Source organism: Leuresthes tenuis, unplaced genomic scaffold, assembly GCF_036924035.1.
Source record: "Leuresthes tenuis unplaced genomic scaffold, fLeuTen1.0.hap1 SCAF_16, whole genome shotgun sequence".
Taxonomy (NCBI): Eukaryota; Metazoa; Chordata; class Actinopteri; order Atheriniformes; family Atherinopsidae; genus Leuresthes; species Leuresthes tenuis.
The window spans coordinates 20,474,819-20,492,106 of NW_027325370.1; the positions used below are offsets into that span (position 1 = coordinate 20,474,819).

The 17,288-nt window shown below is 40.1% G+C and overlaps 1 protein-coding gene across 3 annotated transcripts in view; it reads left to right on the forward strand.

Annotated features, from left to right (window-relative positions):
- The first annotated feature begins 4,514 nt into the window (after positions 1–4,514).
- Positions 4,515–17,288, forward strand: part of iqsec1a (IQ motif and Sec7 domain ArfGEF 1a) — a 93,095-nt gene continuing 80,321 nt past the window's right edge. For 2 of the 3 annotated variants that reach the window (XM_072367416.1, XM_072367417.1), the window contains exon 1: positions 4,519–5,136. In XM_072367416.1, coding sequence (XP_072223517.1) covers positions 4,877–5,136 — 260 coding nt within the window. In that variant the 5' untranslated portion in view covers positions 4,519–4,876. Of the gene's footprint in view, positions 5,137–17,288 lie in introns of all 3 variants that reach the window. The other variant, XM_072367423.1, reaches the window with a different exon arrangement.

Genomic DNA, 17,288 nt, shown 5'->3' on the forward strand with positions numbered 1-17,288 from the left:
TTACATGTAATTGCTGATTCAAGAGCGAGCGCGCTCCACGCATTCTCGCACACTGCTCACAGACACAGTGAGATGAGGGAGGGTGCCAGGCTGCTGGCCTCCCTCGGGAAATGTAAAGGTCTTTGACCACTGATCAGACTGTATGTCCCATTTGTCTGCGACACTCTTCTGGGCTGCTGTGCTAGAGTCTCAGTCACCTGGCTCATTTGTATGCCCACCGCAGCAGCCTCCGTGTCAACAAGCATCGCACAATCTAGTGTAGGTTGGCAGACCCGAATGTACACCACTGGAGGATCTGTAAAGCAGCAAGAACATCAGTTGTAGCACATTTAAACTGCAGCCCTTCGACTCGCTCTCATGGATTTTCACTTTCACTGCTACTTTTTTTTTTAAGCGGTTTGAGGATCGGTTTTATTAGGACAGTAACTATTGATCAAATGTTTATGGAAATTGAAATCACAAATCTCTAAGACCCAGCGGCACACTTTAGAGCAATAGTTTCTATAGAAACAGCATACTGTTTAGTTTTTTTTTTTCCATTTCAGAAGCTGGAAACAAAGTTGGAAAGAAATTGTTCACATTGAATACGTTTCAGGTAAACACTGTTCAGATGTTACATAGCATTTGTTAATAAGAGAGTAAAACCATGCACTCCTGACACTGAGCTAATCCTGTGTTGTAAAGCTCCAGCCACAGCATTTGCATTTACTCCCCACACGCTCCTTATATGTCAGAGGGGGTTTGAGGCAGTTGGAGCCTCACGTCATGCCTGAAAGCTGTTTATGAGAGAGCACCAGAAGGCCAGCTGTGTGACTCGGGCTATAGCCACAACAAGGGCTCAGGAGTGTTTCTTAAGATGTTGGCCGGCCATGGAAAAGAGAAAACACGCTAACCGGTGTGTTGTGTCAGAAAACAAACCAACCACTGCTGACCTCTGCAGTTGCTGGCAGGAGACGCTGGCAGCACAGTAGCTGCAGCACACTAGTTTTTATCAAATCACTGCATCAGCTAAAATGCAGTGAAATGCACATGACCGTTCCTAATCTACCCCCATCAGTGGATAGTGGCACGTGGGTTTTAAATGTGGCATTAAAGCACACAGGTCGCACAGACCCCTCCCGTTGAGCTGATCTTGCTGTGCATTGTGTGAAGGGAAATGGCCACTGTTCCAGATGGTTTATTGCATTCTGAGTCAGACACCGAACCAGACCTGGAAAAATCGTATGTGAATAAATGTACCTCCAAACGTTACAGACCAGCGAACTCCCAAAACTTCTGCTTTTATAGAGGTGCTTATACTCTGTGATAATCAGTTAATCAATTGTATTTGAGTTTCACTGCCCGGTTGCTATTTAACTCTCAATTCCAGTGAAACCAGTGAGGATTTCACACACTGCCTACACATTTAGGCTTAGTTTTTGTAAAATGAAAAACACCACAACATATGTACAATTTGATTTGTGTTTTGATGTTCATGTGAGGTTATAAAGACCTGTCAAGGACCAGATTTTTTCTTTTGAAATTGTATTATGTCCTGATACATATAATCTTACAGAATAAAGTGGATATACTTTCTTTTTCACATGACTTGTATTTACAGGGAGAGGGAAACTTTCCCACTCTTTCCTTCTTCCTCATCACAGCTGACATGGATTTTATGGGGCTGGATGAGAGGCTTTATTTAGATATATTAAAAATAAATCCTCCTGGCTGACAGCCATTCTCACTCTGGCATATGAGCGGTCAGCCAAAGGAAGAAAGGCGCGAACTCAAGAGCATAATATTGAGAAGCAGTATGTATTGAAGTGTTGGATATCCTGTGGTTACTGGCATTCGTTATCCATGGGTCAAGAGTTGCAAAAGTTACTATGAGTTGAGCACATTTTCCGATAATTGAAGCTGTGTGGCTTAATATAATAATTGAGGGTTATTGATTTTATTATATGATTTTGTGTTTTCTTTCCATTAATTCTACTTGTTTTTCTTGCTTGAGCAAAAGTAACCTTGCATCCAGAGGTGATGAATCGTCTCGTCGAAAGGTCTAAAAAGTGCACCGAATAAAAAATGTGCCACACAACAGAGTTTCCCCAAATAAATTCATTGCACAAATAGCATTAGACATGGGGCAGGGTTTTGGAAAATACAACATGTCACAGAGGATACACAAACAAAAGACATCAGCATTTCACAACACACAGTGACGGACAAAAGATAGCTCAGGATAAGAATAACAAGACAAAATGCTGTGGATTTTTTTTAAACATGGTACAGGAGCGCTTTGTGTTCTTTATTCGCCCGTGTTTGGTGAAACAATGTTTGTAAGGGAGAGGGGGGAAAGATGAGCCACTCTCTGTATCTTGGCAATCGTGTGCTGGTATTGTCACGTGACCATTAATTTTGAAAGCACCCGCCACATCTGCCAAAAGTAGAAGCGCACGGGAGCAGTGATGAGCACCGATTTTCTTTAAAACCTGCTTTTCGCTTGTCAAAGTAAATTTTTGACATATCAGACATAATGGCTGCTACATCAGTCTCAGTTTATGCAGGTCTAAAAATGTTTTGTTTCACATTGCAAATACTTTATGCAAATATTTGCCTGAATTGGTAAACTATCCCCCAAAATAAGAGATGTGGGGCAAAGAGAGCCAAACGCTGTGGGGTAAACTGAGCTCACTGAACCTGAGGTTGGAGGAAGTGATAATGTCAGTGAGGAATTGTTGGACAGTCCTTTGCACTGGTCTTCAAAATGTCGGTTTGTAAGTTCCCAAAAGTGAAAAAATGGCTGTTTTTTGTCTTTGAAATGGCCTGTTTTGTCTGTTATTTGACATTAAATTTGTTTATTAGTTTCAGAGAAAGAGAATCCAGTTATCTTTCAAATGTCTCATGGATTTGATTTAGCCCATAAGGACTCTTAGTGACACAGGTGACACATGATTGAAACTAAAATTAATTTTACCAAAATGGCCAATGTGACAAATATAACATTACAGATGGTATTTTATTTTATTTTTTTAGAAATGGTATCTATCATTTTCATTTAAGGAAAAATGGGTCTGGGTTCTTACGGGTTAAATTTAGTTTGATGGTCAGTTTGCCTCCATGCAGTTCTACTTCCCCCTAACCTTGGGCAAATTGAGCCATGGCAACACTTCCTCCAAGACACAATAGTTTTTGAGCACATTGTCATAGACTGATTCTGATGGTTTAAAATGATAAGACACACCCTGAAATGTGGTTAGAAGCTTTCTTGTCACTTCTTCTCATTTAATCTTATCCCGAGGACTGCATAGATAAAAAGTGGCTCATCTTACCCCACTCTACCCTTCCTGTAAAATGTTGTATTTTGTGAAATTATATATTTTTCCGAACCATTTCCCTTTGGTTGTGGTGTGTTGTCTGATGTATTTTGTAAAATCTTTTTTGCTGTTTGTCTTTCCAAATGCAGGGACATTTTGTAAAATGTGTTTTTGTTTTGTTTTCTTTTCGTTGGGTTTGGCTCCTTGGCCACTGTACATTTGACTCTTAAGTGCTGACTTTGATGTAATGGCTCTCCTTGGCCTCCTGTCCAAATATATGTCCTTAAACACTGCTGCCCATCGTTCTGCCTCTACATTAAAACTAAGTTTTCTTAGATCATCCAAATGCAGCCTTCAAGTGGTACATCATGAAAAAAAAGCTTTGGGTTTCATGGACAACATCCAGGAATGTAGTATCTCAACAGGGCTTTGAAAAAGGATCAAAAGAAAATGAGAAAAGGGGTAAGGAGCAGCAGAGTTTTTGACAACCACTTTAATACATGGGTGTATATGTTGCTGTGATATGATGGGCCCAATAATGTAGGCAGTGACCACGAGTGCAGGTTGTAAAAAACTGCCATTACTCAATCTTTGGTATTGATTTGCCTCTCAGCTCCTACACAGATGTCTGGAATGCCACAAATCCTGCAGGGGATGTCTGCTAATGGACGATTTGGTTGTCATTCTCCTGCACTGGTGAAGATTTGCTCTGAGGCCTCTGTTTAAGGGCACGAATGCAGAAAAGAAACGAGATAACCACCGATGGAACTTTAGCATCAGTCTGTCTCCCACATGGAGATGTGCTGAGCAGCTTTATTCAAAAACTAACACAGTCTGCTCCGCTCCTGTCTGCTGCAATCGTTTCACAATAGGAAATGAGTGAAATGGCAATACATAGATAGCATAGAAGACAACCGCGGGGCGAGAACAGCAGTGTGTTTACCAAACTGTGCTACAGCATTAAACAGATTGTCATGCTGCAAAGTTACATCAAATCATATGTCCATCAAACTGATTGCACGATGAGAAAAAGCATGGGAGAAGATTATATGTGAAAATTAATCAAAACAGAACAAAAAAAAATAAAAAATTAATCTGCTTCTGTCACTCCTCAAACAGACCTGCAGATTCATAAAACTTGCAAACCCCTCCTACTCGACAGCCAGCGTCTGTTTACGAAAAGTCACGGGAACAGCATGGAGCGAGAGGTAATAGAAGGAAATCATACCGTGTTGCCAACAGGGGGAACAATCAGACACAGGCAACCGGAGAGCAAACTGCGATCCATTCTTTGAAGTCTGTCACATTTGGCTGACTGATATTTTGAATCCTGCTGACATTTGCAACCTAGACGCGCGCAGCCTCTGTAGTTTTGCTTCGCAAGACTTGGAAATACCGGGAGTCTATATCACATTTGCAAAATATCAAGATTACCGACTTGAAACTATGACGAGGCGTAAAAGACGCAACCCATTGATTTGTTGAGCCTAAACCCAGCCTGGACAACCAAACATCCCTGGCTTGGGCGACAAGACAGGGAAACGCACAGGAAGCGAAGGCAGGCGGTCGGTCAGGGCGACATGGAAAGCCCTACCGAGAACCCAACCAGGGCTGCGGAATATCTGAAGGAGCTTAACAATATCATTGAGACCCAGCAGGAGTTCTTGGAGAGGCAGAAGGGAAGGATAGAGGAGCTGGAGCAGCAAGTGTCCGACTTGTGCACTGAGAACGTCTGCCTGAAGGAGCAGTACCAGCGGCACCTGGCAACCTGCAGGCTGCTGCAGGGCAGCAGCAGCCTGGTCACACTGGGAGCCATAAAAGAGCATGTCACGCAGGAAAAGTAAGAGATATCAACACCTAGTATCGCTCTGGGGAAGTTAAATAGTCGCCGTGTATCCACATTTCCTTCATTGGTCTTTGACAAAGTTGGAAACTGCACTTAATTGAAGGCTGCCACAGCGTTATCCGCAGTTGCGCACTGTTTTGCCAGTGTCTGCTACTGGAAAATGGGTCGTTTGGGTGTTTACATGGGATGGTTTTGTTAACGTGTGGAAATTTAAATATATATGGGAACCTGACCACAGCAACCACCATCACTGTGTAATTTTGGGCCAACCAGCAACCACCAGACACATTTTTTTAAATTCACTGCTTCATTTTGCCTAAAAAGAGCGTAACTAGCCATATCATAGCACATTAAGTCCAGATTAGAATGTTCACAGACACGTTCTGTACTAAAGCCTGAATAATCTTTAAACAAATTTCTCTGATTGTCACTTATCATCCTTATGAGTTTGGTCTTTATCACATTCTGTAACTGTTGTAAGCAAAACACTCCTTGATCATTTAAGAGCTTTTCATGCACGTGGACATGCACATTGGACTTATCCCAAGTATGTGCTTTTTTTTTTTGTCAGAGGTTTCAGCTGCTGCATTACAAAGTTATGCTTCAGGGCAGTGGGTGGGTTAAACCCTAGGCAGAGCAGAGGAGGCAGGGCAACGTAACAGAACATCTGTTAGTAGTCCAGTTACTCTCAGGATTACCCTCTCTGCCCTGCTGCTGTGTTAAAGTTAGTCTCCTGTCGGATAGAGCTCAAAAATGCCTCCGCAAGCAGACATTTAACTCAGCCTCTGACAGTCTGCAGGATCATGTGATCGTGCCTGACCTTTGTCTCCGGGGGCATGTTGATGTCATGGGGATCAGTGGCAGCAAATCAATACTGTTGACTCAGGAGCTGTGTGTCTTGGCTGGTTGATAAAACCAGACTCATGAGATTAGGACACTGACCTTTAGTTTACTCCATCTGTAAATCTCACTTGGCTGTTCTGAAGTATTCTGTGTGATTCCTCCAGAAATAGTCTGTTGCCATCTCTCATTCTGTATGGTCGCAGGATGTGAACACTATCTGAGCTCAGTTCTGGTAGACGGGTAGATGTAACTTAGAAATCTTTGATGTGAGCCTAATGGGAAAATTACAGCTTTTTGTTAAGTAAAGTGTGATTAATAGAGGATATAATATTAAAAATGCCAGTTAAGAGATTTTGAGAAAAGTCTGTTTCTGGGATATGCAAATGTAATTTTAGCAGAATGACAATAGGATTTAAATCACTGTAGTTTGCACCCAGAAACTGATCTGACCAGACATTCAGGATCAGGTGCACTGTGACAGTCATCAGCCAAAGAAGCAAGGATATTTTAGTCTTTGTTTTCTGATTTTCCTGAGGGCTTCCTATGAATTCCTGTATCTTAGAGTCCTCTCCTTATCTTCCACTCTCTGCATACTCCCAAAGGAATGACTGTGCTCTGCATGAAGACTAAAAGACACTTGACTAATCTATTTTATGATGACTTGTGTTAAACCAACATTCATCATCTACCTCTTTTGGTAAGACAGACACACATGTCTACTTATTTCTTCTTTAAACAGGAACTGTGTGCATTTTTTTGTGTGTGCATGCAATATTTTCATATGTGTAAATCGTGACGCTTATCATGACCACGTAATCAACTGAAAAACTGAACTGAAAAACACTTCAGTGCAAATCAGAGATCACATGCCTGAATATCAGCATTACTGCAAACAGCTGATGCTGTTCAAACAACCACTCTTCAGACGTTTGCTTTGCCTGTATATGCTGCTTATGAATGTCAGGTAGAGGGGACAAAGTATATCTGAAGTTTATACTTAACAGTATGTCAAGAACATAGGCAGAGTTCTGTTTGTGAGGCAGAGCGTGTCTCTTTCCCTGTTACTGTGGCGTTTTTCATTCAAGCTTTGTGATAACTGACTAGCGCTGAATGTAAGAAACTGATGACCCTCCCTCCAATTACATAAACTGTCAGTAACGACACCAGTTGTCATCTGTGTGAAAGGGTAAAGTCTCATATGGAGTGAAATCTTGAGAAGATTTAAAGGTTTTCTGTCTGCTAACCACATACAGACATGTAAGTGAGGGCTAGCTTAACTTTGAATAAGATGAGAAAGTCTTCCTAAATATTACCTTATAAATCTTAATCTGTTTGAAGGCTGAAGTCTTAATGCTAAGACAATTCCAAAACTGTTACAAATAAGAACCGTTGTGCTTTAGTTACTTTAGAATGAGTCATTTGAGGCTTTGGCCTGCCCCTTTTTTGTCTTTCTCCGTTTTACTGCCGTTGCTTAAAAGTGACAAACCTAAAACTGACTCCACAGGAGGATTTTCATGTTTTTTGCAGCCTATCATTTTGGTACAGTGGATATTCACTGTGTTACAGTTTGTGCTGCTACATATCACTAAATCCTACACTTTGTGTCTTTAATGCCTGAACAAATGGCAAGTGATGGTGAAAGTAAGAAGTTTGCGAATGCTAAAGTGAAGTTCAAATGAAGTGTAGAAGCTCATGGTCCTTTAGAAAAGTTGTTTTCAGGGTTGCCTGGATGAAAGTGAGTGTTTCTCAACCACCACACCTTCACCCTCTTAATACAGACTCTGTTCCTGCTTAATAGTTTAAAGTTCTGTTTGTAAATTCTTTGTAAAAAGAAAAAAAAAGTGACAGTTACATATCAGTAGACATTTAAGTCCCTTTAAGACTAAAAAGCATTGGTCCCAGAAAGGCTAAAGCCTTAAATTCCTTTGCAGATGGAACACTGCTTCTTTTCAAGATCACTGTCCACATGAGTCCACACAGAACTGAAGCGTCATGTGTTTCAGTCCTGTATCTTCATGCTAAGTGTGGGCCTATGCTCTACTTTTTTACAAGTAACTTTGTAGCTCCAAGCTGAAATCACCCAGAGGTTTGAACCTGAGGCCATGTTGCTGTTAGAGAGAAACTGCTGAGCTCATGCTGAGTGCTAAACTTTTTATCAGGAGGAAATTAAACTTGGCTGGGTTTTCGCACCATTCATTCTGATGCTGTTTGAGTCTTGTTTTTGTTTTTCTTTCAATAGATTAAGCACATCAGTTCCACTGGCAGTAGAGTCTAAGTAACTTTTGTGGACTTTGAAGTAAAATTGCTTTTTGCTGTCAGTTTGTATCTAAATACTGTTAACTTACAACCTATGCATCAGTTTGGTATGTTTGACCTGATAACAAGTGTATGTATGCAAGAACAGCACAACTTATTTGTATTTGATAGTTATCTTGAATACTGTGCCTGCTGTTTGGTCATAGTGTGGAGAGTTGTGAGCTGTGCTGTCAGAGTTGTGAGTTGTGCTGTCATCTCTGTCTGTTTTGGACTAAGATTGGACTAACTGTCAGTGCTGGAAAGAAATGAAGGAGAAAATGCACGGTGTACAGTGCAGCATGTATGACTGACTTTCATCCTCTGAAAAATACATTAGCTTGCTTGCTGCTAACTTGGATTGATTGTAAATCAAAGGCTTTCACTTTCATATTATTTGAGCTGTTTTCCTATGACCCTCTCTTAGAAACAAAGAGAGAGCAGGAAATGTGATGCGCCACTGATAGTGGAACCTGTGTTGGCAAGTCAACAGATATGCCAGTGAATTCTGCAGAACAGGCTCTTAGTTAACGCTGCGAGTTTCAGGATGTACACAACAACTGTGCAGGTAATGGAAAACACTGTGATGTGCATTGACCCTGATTAGTATCCACAAATAGGTCCACCTGGGTAATTGTAAACCCCAGGAGCTGGTTGATGAGGATTGGAAGAGGAGTTGGCAATAGTTAGAAATCACATGTATATCAGGTCTCCAGTAATCGTGGCACTGGGGTTGTTAGTCCTTTAGTTCAGCAGTGTTTATGCTGACCGTGCGGCTTTTTTGTTTTCGAAATGCAGTTAAACAGCCCTTCTACAATTTCACATGTCACTTTTACTTACATTAAAATCAAAGCAGAACCACACATGCCTGATCTGTGAAGATAATCCAGCAGAAAGCCCCTTTTAATAGTTACTGTGATGAAAGGTTTTCTTGCATGATCCAAGGGAGACTGGTGGTTTAATCAGAGTGCATCACTCATGATCTGAACTTGTCTCTGGGGTGGAATAGTGCCTGCAAGTGCTTTCATTTCTTAGCTGGAAGATGCATCTGCCAGCTCACATTTAGCATTCAAACTATGTCCCAGGCCCAGATAGCCAGCCAAGTGTAAACAATATTTGGGGTGCCAACGTGATTGCCAGAAAGATAACTTTGTCAGCTGTGGATTGCAAACAGCTGATATGTCATTCTGTTTTCAGAGATGTGCTAAAGAGGTATTTGAATGTAGATCCTCAAACTAGAAACAGTTTACTTTTGCAGTTTGCTCCATTTGCTGTTCTACAAGGGAGGGATTTGTATTGTTTGCTGATTGAATATAGAAAAATACAGTTTCTGAGGAGTATTATCTTTGAGTGTGTTGGCAGCAGAGACTGTGTTTGTCAAGATCTTTTTTTTTTTCATTGAAATTCATTATGAATCTGAGTCAGTAAAGAAGCGTTAGTGATCTTGAGCGATCAATTATTGATGACTAACGTGAGATATCATCGCAAACTCTAGCTCTCGTCCTGTTAATTCTCTAATGAGTGTTTCAGATCCAATGAGTGTGCAGCGAGGCGCTCGAGTTGCTGATTCTTTGCCTTATTTCTACCATCTACCAGCTCCAGAACATCTCCTGCCTCTTCTCCGTTTATACAGAGTTTTGAGGAAGACGGTGCACACCGGGTATTCGTTTCTTGCAGGGCGGTTTACATTCATTGCACATATTTAGTTGCCACTAAACTGTAATTGCTGTGAGCTCTAGCCTCACAGTTTGATGGGTTAGATAAGTTAGAGCAGCTGTATAATTATGCACATAACCATTTTTGATGGAACATGAATGCTACAAAATGTGTCTTTAGTGTACTGTACCCAATTTTTTTTTAAAAATAAATAAATAAATAATAAAAAAAGTTGGATGGCAGTTAAGAATGTAACCAGATTTGCAAATAATGTAAACCCCATATTTTAAGAAAACGTCATCATTTTCAGTTTGATGCCAGCTGCTTTTTTTCTCTTACAAATGTTTGTAGAGGGGTGTGTTTGTCACTATGTTGCATCACTTGTTCTTATAACAACAGTCTGGGAGTTTTGAGGGATTGAGAAGTCCAAACGTGATAATTATGAAGCAATTCTTGCTTCAAACTAAGTGTGAGGAATGCACAATGCGTCCGTTAGGAAATCAGGCAGATCAGTTTAGCACCTGGGTTTTTTTGTTTTTTAATACAGAGCCATTGTGTGTTGGCAACACATGCTGCATGTGGTTTGGCCTCGTTTTACAAAATAAATAAGACCTTCCCTGAAATACATGCTCCCTGGATGGCAGGATGTACTAAGGCTTTGCAGTTAATCACATTTTATGTTCGGTTAAAATTTTGTCCTCTAACATTTCTGAAAAAATGATCACAGAAATGATTATTTTCTTTTTTTTCGCATATTGTTGGATCTTTAGCTGGACTGCGATGCTCTTTTTTTTCACCCAATCATATTACTGACCTGTTGCCAGTTAACTAGTTAAGTGTTTTTTAGCGGTACGAGTCTGTTGCTTGAGTCTAAGTCCAAGTGAGCAAGTATTTAAAAAAAACAAAACATAATTATTCCTAGTTTAAACATCGGGTTGAATTTATTTAGCACTCACTGTATTCTGTTTTTATTTACCCTTTACACAGTATCCCGACTCTGCTGTTTTATTCTGTATTCATATGTACAAAGATATATTTCATGTTCTTGTAGCTTGACTGCAGTTTCACAAAATGTGATGGTAAGTAAAACAAATATTTGGATGGATTTAAATTGGATGTCCTTTTAACTTGTTGAACACATTCAAAAATGATCCTGCTTTAAAAATGTTGATCTCCTTTGTAAAGCGTGTCTTTACTTTACAGAGTTATGCTTTTAGTAAAACTTCAACAAAAGTAAAAATAATTACATAATATTGTTAATTTCAGGGTAGCTGTGATGTATTAGGGTGTATTAGTCAATTTACTTTATTTTATTATAACCTAGTTTACTTCTGAAGTCTGGAAGCAGTTTGTGGACAGCGAGATAAGTTAATCAATAGATATTGAAATTTTTGATAATTGTTCCCTTTAAATTGTTGATTTTGGCCCATGCTGTGATTGCCTTAAAATCACTGGCTGCTTTATAATGACCTTCTTTATTTCTTATAATGATTGTGGCTTGGCTTCTTTGCTGCAACTGGCTGCCCAAGAAAATATCAGCTGCCCTTACAAAGCCCCTGGATGGAGCCTGTGGACTGCAGATTGGCAGGTTCATAAATAGTCCAACCCCAACCACTGTAACAGCTTTAGCACGTGTTTTGGGACCCCCTCAGCAGGAAATAATAGCATAATAGAGAAAGCTGGTTCTTGTGGCTGGTGGCATCCGCTCATTTACCCAGCAATCTGCTGAACAATCAGTGTGCCAAACCAAATTTATGAGCACACGGATTCCCCCTCTTCAGCAGAGGCCTTCTAATGAAATACCCCGGCTGGATTAATGTCTTCGCAGGGATGATTTGCATTCAGACTCACCTATAAATCTTAAGCAATGGCCAAAGACAATTTGCAACCTGCACTCAAAATCAGCTGCAGGCTGCCTTCATCTGAAATAGATTGTCCAGACTTGGATCTTAATGCATCGGTTCTGTTGGAAGAGGGTCAGCTGGGTCATGCTGACCCCTTGCTCTCTCAGTCAGGTCTGTAAAAAAAGAGCTAACGTTCGTTTGTGTATCTTGATGTTGCAAGATGTCTTGTGAGAAAAGATGGTTATGGCTTTAAAGAGCACTCTTACCTGCTAGCCTGCTAGTGTTAAGGGCTGTATACCAAAGGGGATGAGATACTAGATATTTGTATGATGCCTTTCGTAAAACTCACAACGTATCGCCTAATTGTCTGTTGGCCGTCCAACATCTGTCAAGTGAAAGAAAATCTCTTGTTTGTTGTCAGCTCTGGCTCATGTTAGTTAAAATAATGACCATCTCAGACCAAGTGGCAGAACACTATTCAAACTTGTGCACTGGAGAGGGGAAATGCAGGAAAGTGCCAGTGAATCTGGCACATGCTACTGCCCTAAATTGTGCTGAATCAAAAAAGAAGTGCTACGATCAAGCAAGGGTGTAGAGACGCTTTGACTTTGTTGAAGCTTTTTCTTGGTGAAGGCGAGACTTAAAAATGTTGCTTTAGTTCTCTCATTGATGTGTTAGTTTTGCTCTGTTTCACACACCCAAGATAGGTTGCTGATATATAAGACAAAAAAATTTAAATAAATTAAAAATCTTTTTAAAAAAAAGGTCGGGAGACCTAGACAGATGATCTCCATGAAGATGGTCTCCATGTTTGGTTGCCTAGCTTTTCACTTAGTAGGTAGGTCAAGTTTGCAGGTCAGCAATGTTTTTGCTCCGTTTTCTTTTCTTTTGCCAAACTTGTTACATATTTGGGATTTATTTCAGACCGTAGACCCTTACTATCCAGATGGGTGACTTTTTTTTGTTGGCTTTCTCTTGTATTACAACTTGTAAGCTTGTCATGTAGTCTCATCCTAATATTCCGCTGTCAGTGCTGATAACACACTCATGCTGGTTTTACTCAAAAAGTAGTTTGTTTAAACATTCTTCTTAAATGTTGAAACGGCTGCCAAAATATCTTGGATGAAATTCTTTTTGTATTCCCATTAGTGTTTACCCTTCAGAGCCAGTTCAGTAACTACTGCAACAAGCTTGTGACTATGGCAAAATAAAAGGATTGCGTTTGAGTGTATCTTGCAGATTGTTTGGGGCAATAATTTCTGATAAGTGTGACTTTCTCAGACGGTAAGGCTTGTTTATTATTTTTGATTCGAGAGTGGATGTCAGCCCCTGAGAGTGAGCTACAAACAGTCTTTAAGTTTGGTAAATGGATCAATTTCATCTCTTTATTTTTTTGCTGTCTGTTTCAAAAGCCTTCACAGGAGAGTTTAGGGTCAATTAATGTGTTTATGCTGGGCAAAAAAATCTGAGTTGTACACACTCTGAAGCTCTGATGGTAGCACTATAAATTAGTGTTTGCAGCCAGGCGATATTTTTGAGTTCAGTTTGGAGCTGAAGCTGATAAATAACCACAACTACTGCAAAATCATTTGAGATAGGACTCGATGGCAATTAAACACTTTCCTATTGTACTCAAAACCCAGCCATCAGCAGGTGTAGGCAGGTTCTTTTGACCAGTCGTCAAAGAAATGATTATATTGACTCTCAAAATAGTATTTGACAATAGGGATTTGAAATTTCATGACATGTACAAAACAATGGCTAGTGTGACCTAATTTAAGGCTGCTTTTATAGAAAGCATTGATCTTTAGATTTTGTATTCTTTTCAGATTCCTGATTCTTTGCTAGAAAGAAATTGAGATTTTGTGGTGGCTGAGCCTCGTGTCTCACTTATATTCTGCCTGAATGATCTGCAAATAGGAACTTGAGAGGTAAACAACTGCATGTATGGTTTAATCTAACGCCTCTTTTAGTGCTTATATGGTTCATATGGAATGTATTCTGTAGACTCTTGGGAGAAGCAAGGAAGGAATCCAGGATGTTTTTAAGTGGAGGGTGTGGCCCGTGTGAGCCTTTTGAAACCAGGCAGCCATTTCAGGTGAGTTGGCCTGTAAGGCCTTGTATTTGCTGGCATTTTTAGGCACTTTCATTACCCCCTACCGAACCAGGGTTTGTATCCCCACCCCGCTATGACTGGTGTGTAGTTGGTGAGAGGCTGGGGTAATGCTTCTCATGGATGTTGTGGTGTGAGGAGCAGTGATGGCTAGTATTAGGGGAGTGACTCTGGGACGCCAGTGATCACTGTCTAACCTCCTGGAGGTGCCGTTGGCCCAAATAGATGAAACACTGATGAAGGGAGGTTCCCACCTGATGACCCCAATGACATGTTGGTCAGCACTGCTCACCGGTCTATATAGGGATTATAGAGATTAGGAGGTTCTTCATTAGGTACTGAGCCAGTATTAGAAGGTTAATTGTTGAATTTAGGGAATTATTCACTGAGTCTGGTCCATTTTTTTTGTAGCACAAGTTTCTTGTGTTTACTTTAAACTCTTATGGAACTATGGCCCTAAAACAGAAGGGCACATATCCTGTGGAGTTCTTGACCAGAAGTAGAAAATGAAGGCATGTTTTTCTGCGTAGGCCCTGTTTTTAGTTCTTGTCAGGACTCTAATGCATAATTACATGCCCTGACACTGGTTTCACACCAGTTGCAGGGCATTTCTTTCTTCTTCACCTTGTAAAAGTGTGCAACTACATGCAGCAATGCTTCTGCAAAGGCAGGCAATGGGCTGCTGGCATGGATCTCTCATGTCTGTATGGTAAATGTGATGCCACATTCTGTCGCCACTTAGCATTTTTCATGCTGAAAAGGCACTTGAGTGCTTTAGGAATCTGGATCCAAAACAAGTCAGATTATTGAGTCTCTTAAAACACGTTTTATTTAATTTATTTCTGCATATGTGAAGATAAATCAAGCAAACATGTTAGATAACAAGCACGGTTGCTTTCAGGCTTGTATTGTTAATCTTGGCTAAAGCTAGGTCAGCTGTTTCCCTCTCTTTTTGTCTTTATGCCAGATTAATCTAAGCAGCTGCTGATCTCGGCTTGGTATTTTGTGTAAAGGTATATCAGTGGTATCAGTATCATCCAACTCGGTGCATACAAGGGTTTTGCACAAGTAACTACTTTTATTGTGCTGATAGAAGTGTTTCTCCCTTATTGAACATTAGCATTAAAATAAAAATACAAGTAACACATTATATATAGCAACAATAATACATTTTATTCGGTCTCTATTTATTTAGAGATATAGTTTATGTGGATTTTTGTACAAGACATACATCTATCTGAAACACCAACAGAAATCCGTACAGTGTAAAAGTTCAAGTCATTCTGCAAAGTTGTGGCACTCTGTTTAATTTACTACCCTTTTACTTCAAGCCAAGTTTCACTGTCTCATTCCACACTCCTTTATCATTACACACTGTAATCAACACTAAAGCATCACACTTTAAAGAGGCCACAAGGCCAAAGCATGGTTGGCTTGTTCATTCGTTTTTTTCTTCACAGTTGAACCAATTATCCGCCTCGCAGCTGTCAAAACCAGCTGATGCAGCAGCAGAATCGAAGGCAATTTGTAGCGTAGTACCTGTGGAGAGCTGTTGAAAGGCTGCCACAAGTTTTCTGCCAAGTGGGAGTGCAGGATGTGTGTGTGTTTGTGTGTATGTATGTGTGGATAGCTGACAAGGTGGAGGCTGAGTCAACAGATAAACACAGATGAGGAGCTACTGCTCACACATCTTCTTAGTCATCACAGAAGGATGTTAACACAAACTTCCTCATTGCTGGTCAGGTGTTTGACTGTCAATATTTGGACTGAAGTTTCTATGGAGAATAGTTTCAGTCATATATATATATATATATTTACCTATATGATTAGTTGTTCTTAACATAACCTCTGCACTTCTTGGGTTTGTGTTATCTCAAACCGAGCTGGCATGCATGTGCTCGTAAAGTCAGAGTAACTTGCTGGGTCACCAGTTTGCATTGATTCCACTCACAGGTGTTGGGCTGTAATATGTGCGTTTCCACTCTGCCTGCTCATAGCTATTTGTTCTTTATAACCTGATCTTTGCGAAAGACTCTGAGGGCTTGTCTAGATCCAAGCAATATATTCAGGAATGCAGCCAGAATGAAAGTGAGATCTCCGTGTATCCAGCTTCCTATGCCAGGTAAGGTGTTTAAATTCAAAGTGGAATAAAAGGGCAGCATGGCTTTTCAGCAAGAACAAGTGCTTTCAGGATCCTGAAATGTAAAATGTAAAAGTCTGATTTTATTAACCTGGTTCACTCCTTTTCATGACGAGTGAAAATGCCAGAAATAGCTTGTTCAAATGAAAATGCTTCTGAGCCACCAAGACCGCATGAATAAATGAAGTCTTGCAAGAAAAGTCTAAAAAAGAAACTACTTGGACAAAAGAAACAGAAACAGAAGAGCAATGGGTCTTTGTTTGTGGTATGCAAATGCACTGTGTTGAAGATAGCTCAAAGTATGACCAGGCTTGGGTATCATTTGCATTTCGTCTCAGGCTGAACCAGAATTTTTCTATAATTTGCATATGTATCTTCCAGTATGTTATTGGTAGGATTTTTTTTTGCTTCAGACATGAGCCCTCTTGTTAATATGTACCATCTTAACATGATTAACATACCTTTCACTAAATGTGAAGCTTCTGTTCACCTTCACTGGTGACTGTTGGTAGATTTGAAGACTCAAACCCCTTTATTAGTTTTCCTAAAAGCACCCAGCAACACATTTAGCAATTTCTCTCCCATATAAGTCTACATCTCTGTGGCAGAGAGCAGTGAGCAGCATCAGCCTTTGCTGAGTTGTTAGCGCATGTGCATTGTTGTTCTTCCTGATAGTCAGATGGCTCAAAAGAAAGGTGAAAAGTAGGACCATTCTTCTTCTTTTTTTTTTTTAAATAGCCATTATTATGCATGTAAATATAAGCAGAATAACATATAATGAAACTTGATTTGTGCTCTGTAAATTACAACCGAATATCTGAGTATTTGGGAGCTCTAATCTGTCAAGTCTGTCAAGTCTCCGTTTTTTAAGTGTCTTGTAAGTGTTTACAGATATATTTTAGTGTCACTAGCTGTGGCCGGTAAAGCTAAGTTGCTTTCCACAAACATTTAACTTAATCTTAGCATTATTTTCCTCTTGTGAAGTGAAGCCACACTTTTGACGTTTACTACGGTCCATCTCAGACTAGGCATGCATGCGAGCTCATCTCAAAACAAACATCGTGCTGCATTGATACATGAGAGGGGCCCTTGTGTGTGTATACATTTTTGCATTCTATTCTAATTTGGTACTGAGTTTGACACTTGAGCTTTGATTTCAGTTGAATAAAAATAATTAAAACGTATCCTATATTTGTAAGATGAGGCCTTTCTGGATCCTGCAATAACCATTATGTCCATTTTTAGTGATGTTGAGACT